The following is a 21,116-nucleotide window of genomic DNA, read 5'->3' as shown; positions in this document are numbered from 1 at the left end:
AGGTTCTGATAAAGAAAAGTGATAACAGAAACAATGACATTTACTGTGGCTTAGAATATTGTCAAATATACACCTCAACCATCTTCTTTAAGAACTATTAAATATGCTATGTCACAAATGAGATTTTTCTTTTTAGTTACTTTTTTCTGTTGTCTTTAGTATGAAACAGGCATTCTTCAGGAGGTAATTCCTTAGTTACCTTCTCAATGACTGATCAATATTTAACCTTGTTTTATATGAGGTTCTCATTAAGTATGAGAGCCCTTATTAAGTATATATTTTTGATTCCTTAATATAATATATACACCTCAACCATCTTCTTTAGATAAGTAAACATTCATCTCTCTATCGTAACTGAAACAAAGCCCTTTTGGAAAGCAAAATTCACAGCATGGCACTCATTCTGATTAAGGGTATCTCCAGAAGTGTGGCCTTAATTTTTGCCTGGGCCAGGGAATCTCAAGCTGGGTTCTGCATTAGAATTACATGAAGAACTTTGAGATAACAGTAATGGGTGAGGTATGACCCAGACTAAATAAATCGGACTCTGATGTACAACCCAAGCATCAATATGTTGACACTTTCCTTTAAATGACTTTCACATGCACCTACAGTAGCATGGATGGCCATGTCACAGAATTCAGTTTTAGAGAGGGAGAAAATCCTCCTTTCAATAAATAGAGTTTTGGCCCAAGTTGAGGCCCAGCTAAGGCCTGATTAGGAAAAGAAGAGCTGGATCTGAAAGCAGACAAATGCAAACAGTCCATTCTAGTTAGCCACGGAAGTTCTGTCCTATAAGTCATCGTGAAAATGAATGAATGATTACTGAAACAACACTCCGAGGAGATATGCCAGGCCAGCCAGCAAGCCACTGGTACTGAAATTCTCAATGACTGATCAATATTTAACCTTGTTTTAAAATGTATACTTGTTTTAAATATATACTTAATAAGGGCTCTGTAAAGAGCCACTGGTACTGAAATTCTCAACGACTGATCAATATTTAACCTTGTTTTAAAATATATACTTGTTTTAAATATATACTTAATAAGGGCTCTGTAAAGAGTCCTTATTAAGTATATATTTTTGATTCCTTAATATTGACCTCACAACAGCCAACAGCTTTATAACTCACTTGTGAATAAAGTTCGTCTAACACTCATATTTTCCAGTGAGGCTCAGTCTTAGGACTGTGTGATTAGAAATGCTAGACAATGTGTTGGCACCACAGCTAGGGGTCGTTTTAAGCAGAAAAATCTACAACAAACACACATAAACCTGACACTAAATAGATCATAAAAAGGACATCTGTTTTCAGTGCAAGAGCTGGAGATAAATAAAAAGGCACAATGCCTCTTTGCTAGATCTCAGCTGGGAAAGTACATTTTCACTGAGTCATTCAAATTTTCACCACTCTGCACCTGTCTATGAAAGTGCTATGAATATTGATTTTAGGGTTTCAAATAAATTGTGGAGTCAGTGAATTTGCAGATATGGAATCTATAAATAATGAGTACCTACTGTACTGAGTTACATACCTATACACCTACCAAGGCATTAAAAAGAGGACAATATTGGCAACATGTAAGATTAATGGTACTTCATTCTGGTAGGGATTACACATTTTCCTCAAATATGAACTAGACCTAGGTACATCATTAAAAAATACCTCAAGGGAAATATCTGTGCACAGAAGACACTGGGAGCCCTTCACATATTATATATCTACCCTCCCTTTATCTTCTGGGCCTTTTATGTGGGCTTGTCTATTAGTGAGGATTTGATATTATTTATGGCTTTGGGGCATTCTTGCTACTGCCTGCTATTTACTCAAAATATCTGAAATTTTAAATTTCCATTTTAAAATAAACATACATTATATTCTTAGAATATAATCATTATATTAGCTCATTTTATATATTTCTAACTCCTAACCATTCTTCTAGCTTTTCCTAAATTGGTAGCATTTTATAGAAAAATATTTATTTAGGATTAAATTGCCATATATAAATAAATAATAGTCTCATATTAAAAACCAGAGGACAATTTTCAACTAGATTTGAAAAAAACATTGTTTTATTACTATGATTTAAAGTAATCTATCTAAGCTTGGGATCATAAGCTTGGACACCAAAGTTAAGTTCCCTCACCATTCTTAAAGGAACAATATTAATATGATCATCTTTAAAATTAAATATTTTATTTTTTCATATAGGTATCTTTCTAAAGTGTTTAGTTATGGCTCAATTAATTTAAGATGGGCCATATTAAGTACTAGGATGATATCAACTTAGAAACTGATTTTCAAAAATACTTCTACAAAATTAAAATCTTTTGGCTAACCACACTCTATGCTTTGTATAAATCTAGATGAGGTGATAAAATTGCTGTCTGTGCTTTTCACAAAACAAATATCAAAAGTCTTATTTAGATAAATTGGCAAAAACTAAAAAGCTTAAGAATTTTCTGGGTTGTTTTGGACTATCTCCAGGGCTCTCAAGTGGAGTATAAATTTGGATGTCCTCAAAGGTCCTGTAAAAGGGTGGGGAGGAGCCCCGAGGTCACCCTGCCTAGCCAGAGGCTGAATGGAGCTGGCAGGGTCCTGATGCCCCAAGGGGTCTCTCTTCTCCTGGGACTTGAAACCTCTTATGCAGGCTTCTTGGGTAGCCAGGGTCATTCAGTTTTGTTTCTAAAGTCTTTTTTTTATATTTAGCCAAGCTCTTTCTGCGACTTCCCTTTTTTTTTTTTTTTTTTTTTTTTTTTTTTTTTTATGGTGGAGAGGGAGCCCCAAGTTTCAGTCTCTGCTTAACAACTCAGCAGACCTTGAATGCAGCTTTGATTTTCACCGGCCTAAAAAACCAAGCTGTTTTGCTCACTATGAATGCCTTTTCCATCCTTAAGTCATTTTAAAAATCCTTTCGTGGGCTCACTGCATCTTCTCTACAGTGACACAGAAAGGGCATTAAGATACAGGAAACTTTTGGTATATTTAAGGTATCACCTCTTCAAGTTATCAATGTTTTTGCCTTCATCAAATCAAAGAAGATTTAATAGGAGGTGAAAAAAATCTTTCTTTTCACTAATCTAATGGCTTAGACTTTAAAGTTTATTGATTATTAGAGTCACCACTTACTTCTTTAAGTTACTTACCTAAACCTCCCATTCAAAGTGGCTACTACCAATCACTTTCCTAATAACAGCATGGGAGGAGAGTTGTGGCTTTTTGCTGGGGCTGGTTAATTTATAACTTAATGCAATGTCTGAAATCCTCAGAGCAGCACGCTCTTATTTTTTCCTAGCAGATGGTGGAACCGAACTTGAAGGACAAACCGAACTTGACCAAATACAATAAAGCTTAATATGGTCATAACTGACAAGTTGTATTTTTTTAAAGCATTTTTAAATTTGATTTTTAAAAAGACTTATTTACTTATGCATAGAAACTGAGGTACAGCAGAGGTGCAGGGGCGGTGAGAGGACTCACCAGAGACAGAGTTGGGAGCAGAACAGGCAGATTGACGGAGTACACTGCTGAGGGGAGCAGCAGGATGTACTTTTTAAAACTGGGATGTAATTGACATAGTAGACTCAGGTGCCAGTTTACTGTTAAAATGCAAATCATTGAAATCATCTGAATGTAAAACTTTTGTCTCTGGGAGCTCAAGGGAGCTAATTGAAACTGATGTTTCATGATGTAGGAATCCTTTCGTAATAGTACTTTTCTTTTTACTTTGAAATAAAGACTGTTTTCAAAGTAACTCAAATGAATATATACCTTTTTAGCTGGAATTGGAATTGTCATGAACATAATAATTGTGATCAGTTTTGATAAACAGCTTTCTAAGGAAGACTAGAAAAAGATCAGAATGCGTGCAATTCTATTCTACTTGCACTGCAAGGACTTCTATGTTTTACAGAAATTACTCTCTGAAGGATTTTTCTCCCATAAGGACTAGATTTTCAAGTTTTTTTTCCTGTTCTGTCTGAGCTTCCTGGACAAATATCACATAATAAAGGGCTATGGACAAGAAAAAAAAGTTAAATAATATGATACTAGACAAACAAAATGTTAAAGTATTACTACTTTTGAAAGAGAGATGAAGTGAGATGGTATCTAATAGCTGACAGATTAGCACCACCAGCTGAATCCTCTTTCTGGGGGTATTTTGAAATAGAACTTTCTTACATGACTAATACTTAGAAAAGATATTTTGCTCTCTACTTTCCCTATTAAAAGTCATAAAACTGTTTATAAATCAGTTAAAATAAGCAGTTATAAATTTAAATAATTAGTTATAAATAAAACACTGATTATACCAGTAAAATCTGGGTGTAGTGTTTTCACAGAAAAATGTATCTAAATGCTGTTAACTAGAGATCACCAATTAGTCAACCTCAAGCTGCATCTTGCAGTTTATGACAAACATTCATGGGTTTTCAGGGCATTCCTTCACGTAGAAGCAGAAAGTATATTCAGCAAAAATGTCAGTTCATTAACATATTATCTCACTTTCTCCTAGCTATAAAATCTAGGTATCAGCTAGTCTGCACAATAGCCTCCCCGGGCCTCCTTGTCATTGTAAGCCACATCTAATGCGATTAGTTAGCTATTTAATTGTTTTAGTCAGCAGCTTTTCTTTGGAGCATTAAGCATGTTAGTTTAGGTTATGGGGACAAGGGATGCGAGTCTCTGCTCAGAAGTTTACAAAATCCTTCTCCGGTTCCAGACTCTGCAGAGCAGTTAGGCTAATGGAGAGAAGACAATGCAATCTGCAGCCTGAATACCGACCTCTTCAGGTACAAGTGGCTCAATCATAGGCGCGTCCTCCTGCCTGGCAGCTAGCCGCACCGGGGAGGTAGAAAGCCTCTTTTCCCATTCATTCGTGATGGCAGTGTCTGTGGAGGTTTCTAAAAAGGTTCTTTTCAGCTCACTAATGTTGGTTTGATGTTTCATCAGGTCATCTTGAGTTTTATCTAGCTCCTATAGTCAGAACATAAAGAATCCAATAGTCAACATTTTACATGTTTCCTATTCTGCTCTTTCTTTTAAAGTAAAGTTATCTATTTTTTTAGTAGTCAAAGGAAAAGAACTTTGATCAAAACTCATGACACAATCACAAACACTCTGGTGAAAATGTGATCTTTCAAGAAAAAGAGAGGTAAAATATCAAGTTCAAGCAAGCAGGGAAATCAAAGGAGCTTTAGAAGGTAAAGTGTAAAGAGTATAATTGACACATAACCAAAGAGAATTGAAATAAAAGCACACTCAGAAAAGGGAATCTATAGCTAGGCAAATGTAAGGAGTCAAAGTAAGCTGAGAAGTCATCCATGTATCATAGCTGGAACACACAGTTCATGCATCACGGTTCGAGCCCACAGGTAAGGCACTAAAAAGAAATCAACACACACGAACATGCACTGGTATATACCAATACCAACCTCTAACATAAGATTACTATGTTTGACATACACATTTTCACCCTTTATTCGCTTAATCAGACTATTCTGAAAAAAGTGGAAAAGAAAGGTAAAGGTAAAGGACATGGTAGTCACAGAACAATGCCATTGTCTACACTGCACCGACACCACGGCACTGGCTACAGAGCATGCTGGAAGATCTGAACACCAGAGACACACAATGACTTATCACACACTGGGTTTTGTTTTAGTTTAGTTTTAATTTTCTACCTGTGCCTTGAGCTCTGCATCTTCCTCCTGGTCCGACTGCCAGCATCAAGAGAGAGTGGGAAATAAAGTCTTACCATGCAATTGACTCTAAGATGGAAGGATTAGGATGAACATAAGATTGCTAAGTGAGAGCACACATTTGTTCCTGCATACCGATGACACCTATATCCTCTGTCAAATCCACAATCTCCTCACATGCCAATGATGATGATGAAGCTTAGTACAAAGACAGGAACAAAAGGTTCTTGCTCATTGGCTCTTTAGCCAGGGGTCTTCCAAGTGTGACATGTTCACATAAGCACTTTTGGGAGGTGACAGGAAGGGCTCGGCAGGCTTTCCTTGATGAACAGTGCAAATGGTTAAGAAATGTGGGCATCCATATTTAATTAAATGGACATGATTATCCAGTCATGAGAGTTCCTTGTGGTGTATGAATCTTTACAATAATCTTACCATTGATCTAGACCAGAGAATGGAAACTCCAAAAATTTAACATCTTTAAATTTTTTGAACCCATATTCTTTTTTAAGAAAATTAAATCTAAGTATTTATTAAATATGCACATGTTCAAGACATTATGCTATACCAATAAAGCCAAATGTCAACCAGAGGGAGACATCCAAAAACTAGTGGAATTTCATCACTGATGGCCTCAGACAAAGCATGTTCTTTTTTTTTGATTGTTAAAAAAAATATAAAAGTTTATTTTTGCATCATTTTGTGCCTTTTTCCATCTCAAACCCATATTCTTAAAAACAAATCTGGGAGGGGAAAAGGCTGAAATGAAGCAAGGACATCAAAAAATATAAAAATTTCTATCATTTCTTCAAACTATAGACAGGATAATTTTGGAGTTTCTAAAAAAATATAATAAATTTATCTAAAAGTCACTTGCTTATCCTTATTTTTCTCACTTTGGACTGGGTTTTGAGTATCAATAGCTAATTAATAACAATGGCCAAGCCACACGTATACATATAGTAGTAGAGCTGCATGAATGCCTGTGGGCTCTGCCCCTGGCTGGTGCCTTATGCCCTGTGCGAACAAGAGGAAGGCCAGAGAAGAGGGCACATCTGAGCAAGTAAATAACTTCAAGGAACCAATCTGTGGTCCTCAGCTTCCTTATGTGCCCATTCAGCTCAGACTCCCTCCCCAGCACAGCCCGCCACTCTGCTCTTGTGCTGACTCCAGAGAAGATTAGGGAATGTATTTTAATCAGAGGGCATGGCTAACTGACACAGTGCTGGTGACATGCTAATTCTTAAGTATGTGATGGTTTGCAGCTCTTCATTTTTATTTTTAGGCTTCGCAATGTACCTATATCGCATGCATTTGTTTGCAGGCTTCAAATATTATATAATACATTTTAAAGCTGTTACAGAAGTTTTAGACTTTATTAAACTATTTTTCACTTATAGCACACATTAGGATTATAGTAAAATTTTATAAAATGCACTAACATGCAGCTAAATATAATTTTGATAAAATCAAGATGCAATTCTGTTCTACTGGGCAGAGAAAATTATTAATTTAAATTTACATGATTGTTTAAAATAGTGTGGAATACTATAGAATTTCTTTTAACTTTGTGACTTCTGAGCTGTAAATTGAATTCTGACATATCCTAAAGAGGGAACTTCATAAAACTCCACCTTGAAATGTGAAATTTTCAGGTAGGTGATGTATAGGTACTCTTTAAAACATTTTTAGTTATTTTTTTTAAAACCCAACTACAAAGTACTGCTTTTATTGGATGATGTAAAAAAACCTAAAAAGTAAACATCACCACAGTGTAAAACCTAAATTGAGCTAGTGCTTTAGGAAGCAAACACCTTGCTTTTCATTAGCATAGATAAGTAATATTTTCATAGAAATTTTAATTAGTTACTGGTAGAGATTTTTGAGTGGCCTACATTGCAGCCTACAAAATGAATTAAGGTAAGTATTATTTTAACAAGTGTTATCTGACTATTTGGGGTTGAAAAATATATCTGCACCCAGTCAATAAGTTAATATAACTGTGACTCTCCTCAACTTATCCTAACTAGCACACACACAAAGACCCTCTCATTTGGGGGTAGGAAACTGCTTCTTGAAAACAATATCAGTTTAGCCAAGTGGTTCCCCATATGTGATACCAAAATTCCCAGCAAAGTCTGGGAACTAGTGGAATTCCATCCGAGACCTTCTTGTAAATGAAACAAAAACAAAAACAAAAACAAAAACATGAAGATGGGTCCCTCCGCATGATTCTGACACAGGCCAGGGTCTGAACAACCAATAGAACTTAGCTCACTCATACTGTAGAAGTTAGCATTCACCTGCATTCTAAATCTAATATGCAGAGTTCCATAAAGCAGTCACGTTACAAGGCAATTTCGTGGGCAAGCGCCCGCCGCTCTCCATGAATATACCAACCTCAGTGGCGGTGGTTTCCCCGTCAGCTGCAGTGTCTGTCCGCTCACTGTCGGTCTAGAGATCACAGAAGTGATCAGGTTCCGGAAGGAAGGCAGGAATAGAAAACAAATCCATCTGGTCAAATAGGGCATGGCACAGGCCAAGCATTTCATTCTTTCTTTCTGATCTGTATCATACTACTTTCCCACAAAAATGCAGTTTCAAGCAAAAGCAAAAGAAAGGCCAGGGCTAGGTTTCATCAGCAGAGCCACACAGAGGGAGACCAGAGGCACAGAGCCTGCAGAAGGGCAGGATCTGAATTAGCTGAGCTGACCTGTTTGGTTTCTTGTCACGGGAAGACCAATTTGCCCTCCTCCCTCCCCTTTTCAACTAAACCCCGAGAAAGTCCTACAAATGTTTAATGCAATAAAATTGATGTTCATACCTTTTTTTTTTAAATCCTAGTAAATGAGTGGTAAATTAAAATGTCAATTTAAATAAAAAGCCACTTTAACAGTCACTGGACTTTCAGTCCCTCATTTATACCATTTTGATAATTTACATCCATTTAGGACCATCGGGCTGTCTGCATTACCTATTAACTATACAAAGTACATGCCAGTGATTCATATTCATAGGCACATGTTTTATATGTGAAAAAATGTAACCCAAATTTCAAGTAAGTAGAATTGCTAACTAGATATTTTTCAAGACTATAAGTTGTGTTAATTTTGCCCCACCATCCAAAATAAAGAAGTATATGAGAGTATGTATTGAAATGTTTCATTCCAAAAACAAACAAAAAAACCATTCCAGTAAAGCAAATAATAATAATTTAAAAAGAGAGAGAGAGACAGCTACTTGGAAAAACATAAAACAAAGCACAGCATTTGACAGAGCCTAGGTTTTACGGAGGTGGGAGAATTACAATAATAATTTCAGGGCTGGTTTTTAATCTATTCCATAGGAGATTATGATTTAAAACCAAAGCACTTTCTCTGGAGAGTACAGCTATAGCAACTGAGTCATCTGACTTTCTCTCCACAAATAATAAAACGAATGTTACTAAAACTTCCTCGAGCAAAGATATGATTAATATTTTGAACACAAAAATCAAAACAAGGTGCTTTCAGGTGATCTATCGGCCTCTTTAAATAATCTCTCATTCCAAAGAACAAGGGCTGTCAAGAAGGGACAATGAGGACAACATTGTTTATGTGGCATATCTCTGGCTAGGCTGACTTCCTGGAGCTATCCCAGATTTTGGTTTTAGACATTCTGACAAGAATGGGAGCTGAAATTCAGCTTGGCACATGTACCTGTGTCACAACTCTGGCCATCTTGCTCCTATGCTTAAGTGGAAGATAATCTGTAGTAGGTGGATAAAGCAAGAGTTCTAATATATTTTCATAACCTGATCACCTGGCAACACTTTGGGGTGTGTAGTTATTAACTTTCTTTTAAGGGTGATGGTGGCTTTGGTGTTAGCATGGCCTCACTGACAGACAGCTTAGGGAAAAGCCAGTTTGAATTAGGGAAAGACAGTTATTGTTCAAATGTATAAAATAACTCAAAGAAATCTTTGGCTTGCAAGAACAAATAAAAATGGCTTGTATTCATTACAGTGTACACTCAGTGTGTTAACAACAAATTGTGTAAAAGACTTTGAAGATTCTTAAAAGCATTTGTCTTTTATGGAAAATTTTCCTTAGAGCTTTACCAAATGACTTGGCATTATATTACAGTCATGGTTATGAGAGAGAGGTCTGGTGTCTAACGTGGGCAATCCTTGCTACTCAAACCTGTGACACATTGGGCAATTTTCATATATTAATCTGAATTGCCTTCTTGTAAAATGGGAAAACAGCCCTAAACAGATCAGGAAATAGAAACTAAGTGTTTAGCACAATACTTGATGCAATCAGAGCTAAAAAAAAAAAAAAAAAAAAGAAAAAGCCTACAGTAATTATAATATATTAATATTAATATAAATATAATATTATAAATTAAGTAATACTATTTTTTCCTTACTAAAAGGAAAATATACACAAGCAAATAGCTTAGATCACGTTAACCTCTTCAAATTCTTCTTAGAATCTATTCAGTCATTCAACTATTTATCTGCTAAATAAATTGTTAATAAATGAATAAAGGCTGGATAAAGCAGCTTTTATACCAGGTATGTATGAAAAATACTATGAACAACACCAAAAAATGTATAGTATATTACAGACTATGCTTATTAGGTAAAAATTTAAAATACTAAAATTAGGTGATCATTTTTTTTCTCCAAATTTCAATCAATCTCCTTTTTATGGCATTATCAAAATGTAATTATATTCTATGGTATGGTGAATTAAGTTCATCTTATGTTTTTTGATAGGTGATTTAATATCCTGCTCCTTCTTTAACTGCCCATTTGAAAGTACAAAGTCAAAAAATAACTGACCATTAGCTTTATTTGAAAGGATTAAACTTTCTTCATTGGGTTTTACTTCTGAGAAAGGTTGAAACTAAATTAAGTCACTACAACACATGAAAAATGTAACCGGTGTTGATAAAGTATTTTAAAAGAATCAGCATTAGTGATTTGGGTAAACAAGTCACAGAGCTGAACTGTATGCAGTTTAACTGCCAAGTGCTTATAGCCTAAAGAATAAAAAACAGGCCATGTAACCAAATAAAACTTAAAAAAAAAGAATGACCTACATATGAATTTTCTAGCTCAGTTTGGACTGGAGTGCACAGCTCTTAACATTTGGCATTAAGAGACAACAATGAACAGATGGCCTTGTATTAAGTCTGTGGCAGGAGAGCCATGAGGCTGACCGAGGCTGCAGAGGAAGTTAAGGCACCGAGGGCCGATGCTAGTTCTCTGTCTTGGAGGTTTACAATAACAAGGAGTTACTACTGGGAGCTCAGTCTCACATTCACTAGCTTGCAACAGATAACTGCTGTGATTTGTTTTGCTGATGTAATGCAGACATGCCCAAGTTTGACATTAATTCTCATGCACTGATTACAACAAGATGTATACCCTGGATTAGGCACAAGATCTGTGTGGTTTGCTAAAGTTCAGTTATTTAGAATTCAGAAAAGCATAAAATGACAATCATTTTGCTGTATGTTAGCCTGATGACTAACTCTGTTGTAAAAGGAAAAATATATGTCCAGTGTGGTACTCAGTTATATGATCGTCTTGTAGACAACATGGTGTTCTTGTCATGCTCTACTCCTACATTATTTTATAATATAGCCACTATTGAGAAATAGTGCTATAAGAGCCTAGGATTTACAAAGTAGTTAGAAAATATCTTCCATATATGAATATTACTTATATATAGAGTGTTGGAGCTAAGTCATATATTATCCAAGATCCTTAAAAGGGTTCTTCTGCAAAGTATGCACTTTTATTTAAAACATCTGTGAAACCATTCCCTTTTATTTCTGCTGCTGCAAAGAGATGGTCATAATATCACTAAATATAGATACACCCTCACAGTTTTATACACTCACAGGTGCAGCCAAAATTATGATTTCTAGCTGAGCACAGCACTGAATAGACTTTCTGTCCTTTTTAGAGTTGCTTTGACTGTGATGTGTTTTTTTAATGTTAGGGGTACTGGGCTTATCTCCTGCCACAAAGCCCATTGTTTTGCAGGAACAGAAGAGCTAGCGAGGACTGCAGGAGGTGTGGGCAGGTGGGTAGGTGACAGGCAGGCACCTCTGTTGGTAGCTTCTGTTCCTTCTTTTTTTGCCAAATTCTATTTGAAGCTCATAGAAAGAGAAACTGCCAGGTTTTTCATACAGCTTTGGAGTGGTGGGTAAAGAGAGCAATTAAGAGGAGAATCTACTGCCTACAACATCAACTCACCCAATGGCTTGGAGGAGGGACAGGGGCTGACAGGCTGCAGGCCTTCAGGGGCGGACGCTGAAGGCTCTAGTCCTTTCTCCATGAAGCATGCTCCTGGCTGAGAGCCCCAGAGGCCCATCCAACTTGATGCCCACACTGTCCAGATGCATGTGGACATTTCAGCTCATGGTGGAGCTAAAACAGCTCCAGCACCTATGTTTGTGTTAGCACTGCTCCCACTGGTAACATTTCTACCTATTTTACTACATATAGAAGCCTCAAGTGAGCCTTTCCCTGCTTTTGTTTTGAAAACTGCTGTTGTTTCGGGTGCTGTTTCTGGCACTATCAATGATGAATGTCAAGCAGTATGAGCTGTTCAAATATTCTTCCTGTCTCGACAACCGTGCGACATGCTTCATCTTCCGTAGCAACTACTATGGCGTGATAGTGACAATCAAAGAGGTGGTGTGGCATTTCAGAATCCCAGTGTGGGGCGGGGACGGCACATCCCCTATGGTGATGCTCTTTCCCATCACTCCTGGACTTCCATTTCTCTAGAAGCCTGTCACCACGATGAGATGTGTTGTTATGTTGGGATACATTTTGGTAATATTTTAAAAATCTAGGCAAAAAGTTGTTTATTGGTCTCAGATGTAATTTGTTTCATTAAATGATAACTTCAACTTTAATTCTGCGATTTTACATAGTTAGTGTGATATTTGCAATTGACTTCTGGCTGAGTCCTTCACCACCCTTGTCAGTCAGTGGGTAGCAGATGCTTCTGAGCTGGGCTCAGACTGCTACATCCACATGGTGTTGTGCCTAACCCTGGGGCCGGGTTGTACTCCCCAACACACAACAACCCCTGCACATGTCGGCACAGACAATAAATGAGGCTCTGAAAGTCAGGCCACTATGGTCGCAGCCATCTAACACTGTTTCGGACCGAAGCCCCAAACACAACGGGAAGTGTGCTCTATGCCGAGGTACACACCTCTTCCTCTGAACTGTCACTCGGGTCATTGTCTAGTGAGGCACTCAAGGAGGCCGCCTTGGGCTCCAGGTAGCAGAGGCACATAGCCAGAGGGAAGGAGAGAGTGAGGGCATATGGCACTGAGAAGGAGGCGGAGAGCAGAAAGAAAAAGATGAAGAGGAAGCAAGGCACGAGGGAGGGGGAGCGGATCGGGAGGTAATGCTGCAGGCTCTGGGGGAGGAGGTTGGTCTCAGACAGGTTGGGAAAAGAGAGGTACCCGTCATCATCTAGAAGAGAAGGGAATGACTCGGGGAGCTGCAAGGAGAAAGAAAACAGGGTAGCGCCTTTGCCAGTTTTCTGTTTGTAGCTAAAAGCCACATCTTGGTCCCCTAGGTAAGGTTTCCCTTTGCCCTCAGAGTCCAGGGCGAGCTCTCCGTGTGTGTGCACGGGGTCTCTGACCGGCTCGCACCCCAATGGCTGGTGGGTATTCTCCTTACACCTCCGACGGAGCTCTGTGGGAGATGCAGGGACACAATGAGCTGATGGGGAGGACAGGGGACATGAGTCAGTGCCAAGCCCAGGTGACTGATGTGAAAGAGACAGAGAGAGACAGAAAGCAGCAAACAGAGATGCAAAAGGACAAAAAGAAAACTGCAATTAGTTAATCTTCTTAAGGGCAGCAATATAAAATTGTAAAACAAGAAGTTTAGCACTAGGGTTGTTCATGAATTTTCACGTATTCAAGCTGCATGCCCACACGGCCTTGAATGGCCCCTGTTCTCCCACTAGACTGTCACTAGAGGGTGGGCTTGAAAAATACCAGAACAGAAGATAACTGTGTGCAGGCTCAAAGTCTGTATGCTTCACATGACCAAAGTTTTTTGTTTAGATTTAACAAAATTCTAGAAAATCTTAGGGGTTTGAGAGCAAACATAAATCTCTGGTCACTTAAAATCAAGACTTTCAAAATCCTCTCCTTGTCTCCAACTGATAGATCTGTTACTGTCCAGTCATGCATCACTTGACGTTTTGGTCAAGGACCTGTCATGCAACCCATGGAGGTCCCGGTAACTATGGCACACAGCCTTGCAATGTTTAGGTTTGTGTGACTGTACCCTGTTGTGATCTTCACATAAGGATGAAATCACTCGAGGACACCTTTCTCAGAAAGTATCTCTGTGGTTATGCACAACATGACTGGTTCAGTTGGTTTAAGAAATTAAAATTTGCATTATTTTTAAAAACAAATCTTAAGTGTTACCTTTCCTTGGTTATTCAATACACCTAAATCTAAGTGGATTTCCAAATCCAGGCGTTTCTGGCCCCACTCCTATCTGATAGGCAGTTACAATTAGGGAATTCATTTGAGGACATAAGATTCTCTGCAAAGGGTTGACGATCCTTTGTATAATTCTTCTATTTTGACTCCTTTATCCATGATGGAACTTAAGAAGTTTCAACAAGCTAGCAAACTAAAAGAATATATTTTCTTCATGATATGTTTTATGAGCATGTACTTTGTATTATTTGTGGAACATAAATAAGAAAGACACAATTGCTCAAGCTTCTGATTTTTCCTGGCTGGTAAACAGTATGTTGACCTGGTTTATGTCCCTACTAGAATGACAGAAGCAGGCAGCTCCAGAGTGTGCTCCTGGTGAACTCAAGTCTTTTGTGAAAAAAATGAGGCGGCCTTAGCAGGCTCCATGAGCAGAGATGGTTTTCTCAGCGGCCGGCAGAGCATTCTGAACAAGTGTGGGAACAAGGTAAGCAAGCAAAAACCCCCTAAATAGGGCCTGGGCACAGCACAGGGGCCACTATAACCTGGGGAGTTCTAGAAGGGTCACACAGAGGCTGCAGATGATTAGACTTATGCTGCTGCTGCTGTTGCTGCTGCGTGTGTGTGTGTCTTGAAAAGTAATCTGGTAGCATGGAAATCACCTGGCCTTTTTTTGTGGTGGTTAACTATTCCCAATTCAGTAAATACAGGGAGAGTGGTAGGAATGTGCACACATATTACTATTCCATGGCTCTATTAGAATGCAGAAGTAGATCTTTTTAGTATTATACAAAAGAATGTCTTTGCCTAATGTTCACATTGGTCTTTTCATACATGTGTTTTAAACAAGACCCAGAACGAATCTCATTCAACTAACAAGGCAACATTCCCCAAAAAGAAGCCGGTCTAGTCACCTGAGGTGATCATGCCTAGGAAACTTGCTTCCTCTCAGAACCTAGGAGATTGGTTTCTTATAAAAACTATTTTCAGTAATTATTTTCACATTGGTTAAAAAATGAGTTTCCTCTCTGCTATGTTTTTAAGTTAGAAAAGAGTAAAATTAAGGTTTAATCTTTCATGCTTCTTGTTAAAGTGGTTTTAAGATAGCTTTGCACTGACAGCGTTAAAAGACAGTCATTTGCCTATTTAAGTACCAGGTCTGCACAGCAGGCTTTCTGAATGTATTCTGGTCAAATTATCTGAGTTTCAAGAGATTCAGACTAGAAAAGTAGTAGTGTCTTCTTTTTTCCCCATGATGTACATAAATGGCACAAAATGATAATCTTTTTTTCATGTAAAAAAAGTGGTGGTCTTTTAAAATCAAAGTGGTACTTGGATATAAATTTGGAGCAAACTACATATCCATCCACATCTGTACTTCACCACATTTACACATCCAGATGTTGTCATGGGTAATTTCAAGAAATCATGGAATGCATTTGCTTTTCAGGTCCTGCTGAAACTTGCCCCGACTTAATTGAGACAAGTGCAAAACAAAATTTAGGACAAATCCCATCTTAACAGTAAAAATGACCCAACTATTGCCGCTATCATTTCCTATATTTTATTTTTGTGTTCAGCAAATAATTTCATTCAAAAAAAATGATGGATGGGTCACCTGAAATAATCCAGTATAACTACAATAGCTGTTTGCTGTTTTACCTATTTAGCTGTCACTGTTAAATTCTTGTCGAAAAGTACATTTTTCTCTGGAGTCCCACATGTGTCTCTACCACATACACTGAAGAGCAAGTGCACAAAAGTGAACCTTTGAACTACACTTCCTCACCTTCTAGCATAACCTTTGTGTCAGGCAGCTAAATTTTTAATCCTGCTATTTCCTTCCTCTCTGCAGATTGTACGGAGCCACTCGCTTTTCCATTTTTACTATGTTGAAAATTCCAATGTGTTTTCTGACTTTTAGGGAGCTACTCAGCTGGGTACTTGGTCTTAAACAATGAATTGTTTAACTTTTGCTTTTGTAAAATTTCATGTCTTAGTGTTGGCTCACCAGAAGTAAATATAGTGTTCAAAAATACTGTTTAAAAGGAACCTGAAATTCTTGGTGAAATGAAGTTACAAAATTTAATGAATAAAAGCACCTTGGAGAAGCTAATGCCACATTTACTGTCTGCCTTTGCTTGCAAACTTCTCCCTTTTCAAAACATTTCCACTGGTTACTCTGATGACACAATTAGAAGAGAAGAGAGGAGAGAGGATAAAAATACACAGGTGCTATCTATGGCCACTGAGTTACTTGCAGTGCAAAGAATGGTAATAAAACATCCAGTACTTGGGTAGGAGAATGGGGCCAGAAACAAACAAACAAAAAAGTAGCTTCAGAGACAGTCCTGAAATGGAAGCCCAAAGAGAAAAGTGTAATGCGCCACCCACTAAGAATCTTTTTAAGATATACAGACAGGACAGCTGTTGAAAGTCTTACATAGCACACCCATTGTTAAAATAAAAATTTTCCAAGTGTTAAGAAGAAATCTTTCAGGGGGAAAAAGACTGATGTAATAGTATATCATAGGATAACAACTTAAAAACTGATACTATGAGTGTGACTAATGCTGAATGCGAACTAGTCCATGTCCTAATACACTGCTAGCTTATCGTCTCAGGATTAGTCAGTAATTCTGAAAGGGCTGAGCAAGCTATAGACAGCAACCTGGGAGATATACCTTTCCCTCGGTCCGGATCGCTGCCACAGGCGTTGCTTCCTCCACCTTTTTCCTTCTGTCCTCTTCCTCGTCTCGCTCTTCCTCAGCCTTTTTCTCCGGAGTCACAGTGGTGATCAAGTTAGTCTGAGAGATGCCCTTTGTTGTGGCGTACTGGCCAGTACCAACCTCTGCAGCAGACACAGAATCCTTCATGTATATTTCATGGTTTTCATTCACTGATGCTAAAAGCAAATACAATTCAAGAAATAGAGTTGGACATAGTTAAAAGAGAAGACAGATGAACACCAATAATTGCCCTGTTATGGGGAGAAACATACACCCCTGAAAAATACCAAGTTTGTTTTGAAAGACAAGTCAGCACTGTAGGTACCTTCAGCCGAGAACTAATTTAGACTCATCTTTCTGTGACATCTATACCTGTGTTTTAAAGTGACTTAAATGCTCATCTCTTAAAGCAACCAGAATAGTTTCAGATGCTCTCAGTTCTCTGTTGAGGATGTGTAAGGGCAGAAGGCAGCAGACAGCTGCTCTAGTGCACTTGACTTTGAGCATATCTTTGGAAATGCCATGCACCAGGGGGCACTGAAATATTTATTATTGTTATTATTATTATTGGTTGAAAAATCTATCATTCCTATGATTTAAAAGCCCCATGGATAATAATAAAAATTAATTAACCTAGCACAAATTATAAAATTCAGATGACAACTCTGTTCAACTGAAGTGTAGAAATGATTTAATTTCTACTGCACTTTAAGCAGACGACCATGATTGCATACATTCATTCATCTCTAATATTATGGGAAAACAAGACAAACGTTGCTAATGAAATTCATGCAAATGCAAAACATGCAAACATAAGAATATAAATGACAGCCTCCCATCCCAGCTAAAACATCTTAATGAAAGAGATGCTTTATTCGGTTAAATTTTTAAAAATTTGGTAATTATCATTTTTAGGTTTTAGCTATAAAATTTATTGAATCTGATAAGTACTGCTTTTCTCATATCCAATAGCTAGTGACAGGCAAAATATAATAATTTTTATTTAAGGAACTTTAAAATCTAAATATGTGAAAGGATTCTGAGATCCTTGTAGTGGCTTAATTATCACTAAAATGTTTTCACTAAGATATTTATATCTCCTTCTGCTGATGAAAGAGTTCATACAAGACACAAGTTTCCAAACAGACTAATTAAGGCTGTTTTATAGAAAATGCATCCTTGCACAAAGCATTTTATGTTGCAACAGGCAGCCATGGAAACCAGCTCAGCAGCACAGAAAACATACTGCAACTGTCAGGACCCCAAAGAGTGAGAGACAAGACATACTAGCATCACTTTTGGGCAGGGAGGAAGAGACAGCATGATATTAGTACATTTGTTCCACAATTGTTTTCTATCTTCTCAGTAATCATTATTACACAAAAGTCATGAGGATAAAACAACATTCACAATCAATGTGTTCCCTCAGGGACACATCACTGGACAAAGTGGATGCCATTCAGGGGAAGAAAAGTAGTGATTCTGCAGAAGTTCTTCCAACACCGACTTAGAGAACACACAGAGTTTACAGAGATTGTTGAAAGGCAGAGTAAAGGGAACAATGCAGAAAGAAAGTTTTGAGGTCAACATGGGTATGTCAGTATCTTAATTCAAAACAGTCCTAATAGTCATTTTATTCCACAAATTTGTGTTTAAACTAGAAATGGCAAGCTATGAGTAGATAAAGAAGGTGATTAGCTTTCTTGGCAGCTGACAGCCTATAAGACCAATGATCAATATAATTGTTATTGTACCTATAACAAAAGGCTGTCCGATGAATATCTTACTCTTTATAACACTCCTGTCAGGAGTAAGGTGGCCTTACTCTCATTTTACATACAAATGATGACCTTAAGCCAGCACTTGAGAATTTAAGTCATTCACTAGATTCACCTGGATTCACCTGCACAAGATGAGTGTTCTCACTGCACTAGTAACATACATAAGATAGTACTTACAACAGAGTGCAGGCTGATTCTTTGAAAAATTCTATAAATTTTTCTGTTAGGAAAATACAGTCCTTTTGATCAGGGGATCCAGAGAACATGTTGTCCTCTGAGTGCACTGGGACACAGCACCCAGGATGGGGAAAAAATGAGCTGTGATGGCTATTGGTGACAAAGACTGTGAGGAAGAAGGTGACACCAGATACCTATAACTTTCATTTATTTTACTTTACTTATGTTTTTGTATATTATTAAACTAATGAACACATGCTAAGAATGTCTCCTTTTATGTGCACAGGGTGTGTTGTTTATAAAACAAATCTCTGGACACTGGAAATCAGAAGACAAGAGGTTGGGCCTTGACCCAGCTCCTGAGTTAAGTGTCACTAAAGCTGACAGACCTTGTAGCAGAATGCACACTTGCAGTCAGTAGGGACAGAAGACAAACCATTATGGAAATAAACAAAGAAACCCAAAACCTGCTAAAAATTCACTATTTTACAATTCTTTAAAAACATTATTTAAGTGATTTAGGCGATTCTCTCATTCCATACTAATTTGCTTAACAGTGGAGAACACAGCAACCATCTGGCATAGTAATTAATACTAACCAGGAGAACGTAGAGCCCCTCACTCTGGCATTTGGATGTGAACCTTTTTATCAGCTATTTATTGACTCACATAATTCACATTTTTTTTTTTTTAAACAGAGTAGTCTAACTTACTGTTTTCTTTCTGAAACAACTATACTACTCATTAAAGGTCTACAGGCAAGAAAACCAAATTACTTACACAGTATGTGATCAGTGTGTTTAAAGTGAGAGCATTTTTCTTCATACCCAGGGTGTGGGTTTGTGAAAGCTACCCTCTTCATTCCCTTAGTATCATTTAATGCAATTCTTATGAATCTACTGATAACAGAAATTAGATTCACAAAGGTGAGGTGTTAAAAACTCCCATAAATCACAGACCAACAAGCACTTTTCATTTTATAACTACCTGAGACAATCAACATTTATCAAACATTGGTGGCAGTTTTACCCTGCTTCTGGGTAGCCACTAGTGAATGGTAAGGGTAGCTGACACCTACCTCCATCCAAGCTCCGGGACATAGTGTAACGTTTGCTGGATGAGCGTTCAAAGTAAGGGGCTGGACGGTCTATCAACGCGCTGGCTCTCCTTGTTTGGGCTTGTGTTCTGCCACTATAACGAAACTTGGAGCCCAAGGTAAGGAATTTCTTTGGCGGTGCTTCTGGTAATAAGAGTCTATCAAAGAAAAAACACCAGAAAGACTATTAAAGTCAATATTCAAAATGTTATTCTAACATCATCTCCTTTCCTGAATGGTGAAGTACTTCATGTGCCAAAGGTGTAACACCCAATATACAGTGAAATTAAACATATTTTATAAGAAAAATAATCAGTTTCACACAGTACATATCAAGTAGGGGTTTTGTAGAAAGGATATAAGCAAATAGGTTTCAAGTTGAGCTAGATGAACTTTATTAAATATCCCATGCAACTACAAAGTGTTTGGCTCTGTAAACTCAAAGGGCAATTAAATCAATGGTAGTAGTGAAGGACAATGACAATGCTATTTTAAAGACACAAATCTAGTGGGCTTAATACTATGTGCACAAGACAGAATACAAAGGTGTTGAGAAATTGATGAAATAGCAAATAATGTATTAGATATATGAAGTGGACATTGAAAAATATTAAAATATCAAAAATGTTAAATATTATTAATAAGAAGAAGACATTAAAGATAATAAGGAAAGGAGGGGAAGGCCAGATAAGTGTGGACAAGTTTAAAAAATTCTTCAATTACTCAAATTTTTTAATGATTTATTAGCAATAAATCTGGTGACAATGAATTTGAAGGAACAGGAAGAAGCTATTTCTACATTCTTCTTCCCAACTCTTTCCAGTGTCATTCCAGTAATTCCAATTTTAAAAGAAACACCTTAAAGATCTCTGCCTACCTGAAAAATGTATGGTGTTCCACACATACTTTCCATAGACGCTTGGCAGCTCGATGGTTTGGCAACTTAAACCCAATGGTACTTTCAAATTGTTCAAACTGAATTAAAAAAAAAAAAGTATTGAAAAGCAGAGTCAAGTCTAGACTATAACACAAAAGCAAATAATTTACAAAATCATAATACCACATCCATATTTTTTTCTTTACTCCCTAAATCAATTGCTGCATGAAGAATTTAGCTGCTACATACTCATTTAAAAAAAAATC

At 37.4% G+C, this 21,116-nt stretch overlaps 1 protein-coding gene across 1 annotated transcript in view; it reads right to left on the bottom strand.

The window, feature by feature from the left end:
• EPB41L3 (erythrocyte membrane protein band 4.1-like 3) overlaps positions 1 to 21,116 on the bottom strand; it is a 176,952-nt gene that overhangs the window by 9,280 nt on the left and 146,556 nt on the right. The window contains exons 9-15 of the mRNA XM_012725842.1: positions 20,851 to 20,948; positions 19,956 to 20,131; positions 16,875 to 17,041; positions 12,933 to 13,496; positions 8,107 to 8,160; positions 5,689 to 5,724; positions 4,790 to 4,981 (exon numbers count right to left, since the gene is read on the bottom strand). Of these exons, the coding sequence (XP_012581296.1) occupies positions 4,790 to 4,981; positions 5,689 to 5,724; positions 8,107 to 8,160; positions 12,933 to 13,496; positions 16,875 to 17,041; positions 19,956 to 20,131; positions 20,851 to 20,948 (1,287 nt within the window). The remainder of the gene's footprint in view (positions 1 to 4,789; positions 4,982 to 5,688; positions 5,725 to 8,106; positions 8,161 to 12,932; positions 13,497 to 16,874; positions 17,042 to 19,955; positions 20,132 to 20,850; positions 20,949 to 21,116) is intronic.

Source organism: Condylura cristata, unplaced genomic scaffold, assembly GCF_000260355.1.
Source record: "Condylura cristata isolate star-nosed mole 26May11 unplaced genomic scaffold, ConCri1.0 scaffold00016, whole genome shotgun sequence".
In the NCBI taxonomy this organism is placed as follows: domain Eukaryota; kingdom Metazoa; phylum Chordata; class Mammalia; order Eulipotyphla; family Talpidae; genus Condylura; species Condylura cristata.
This window is presented reverse-complemented; position numbering and strand designations above follow the sequence as displayed.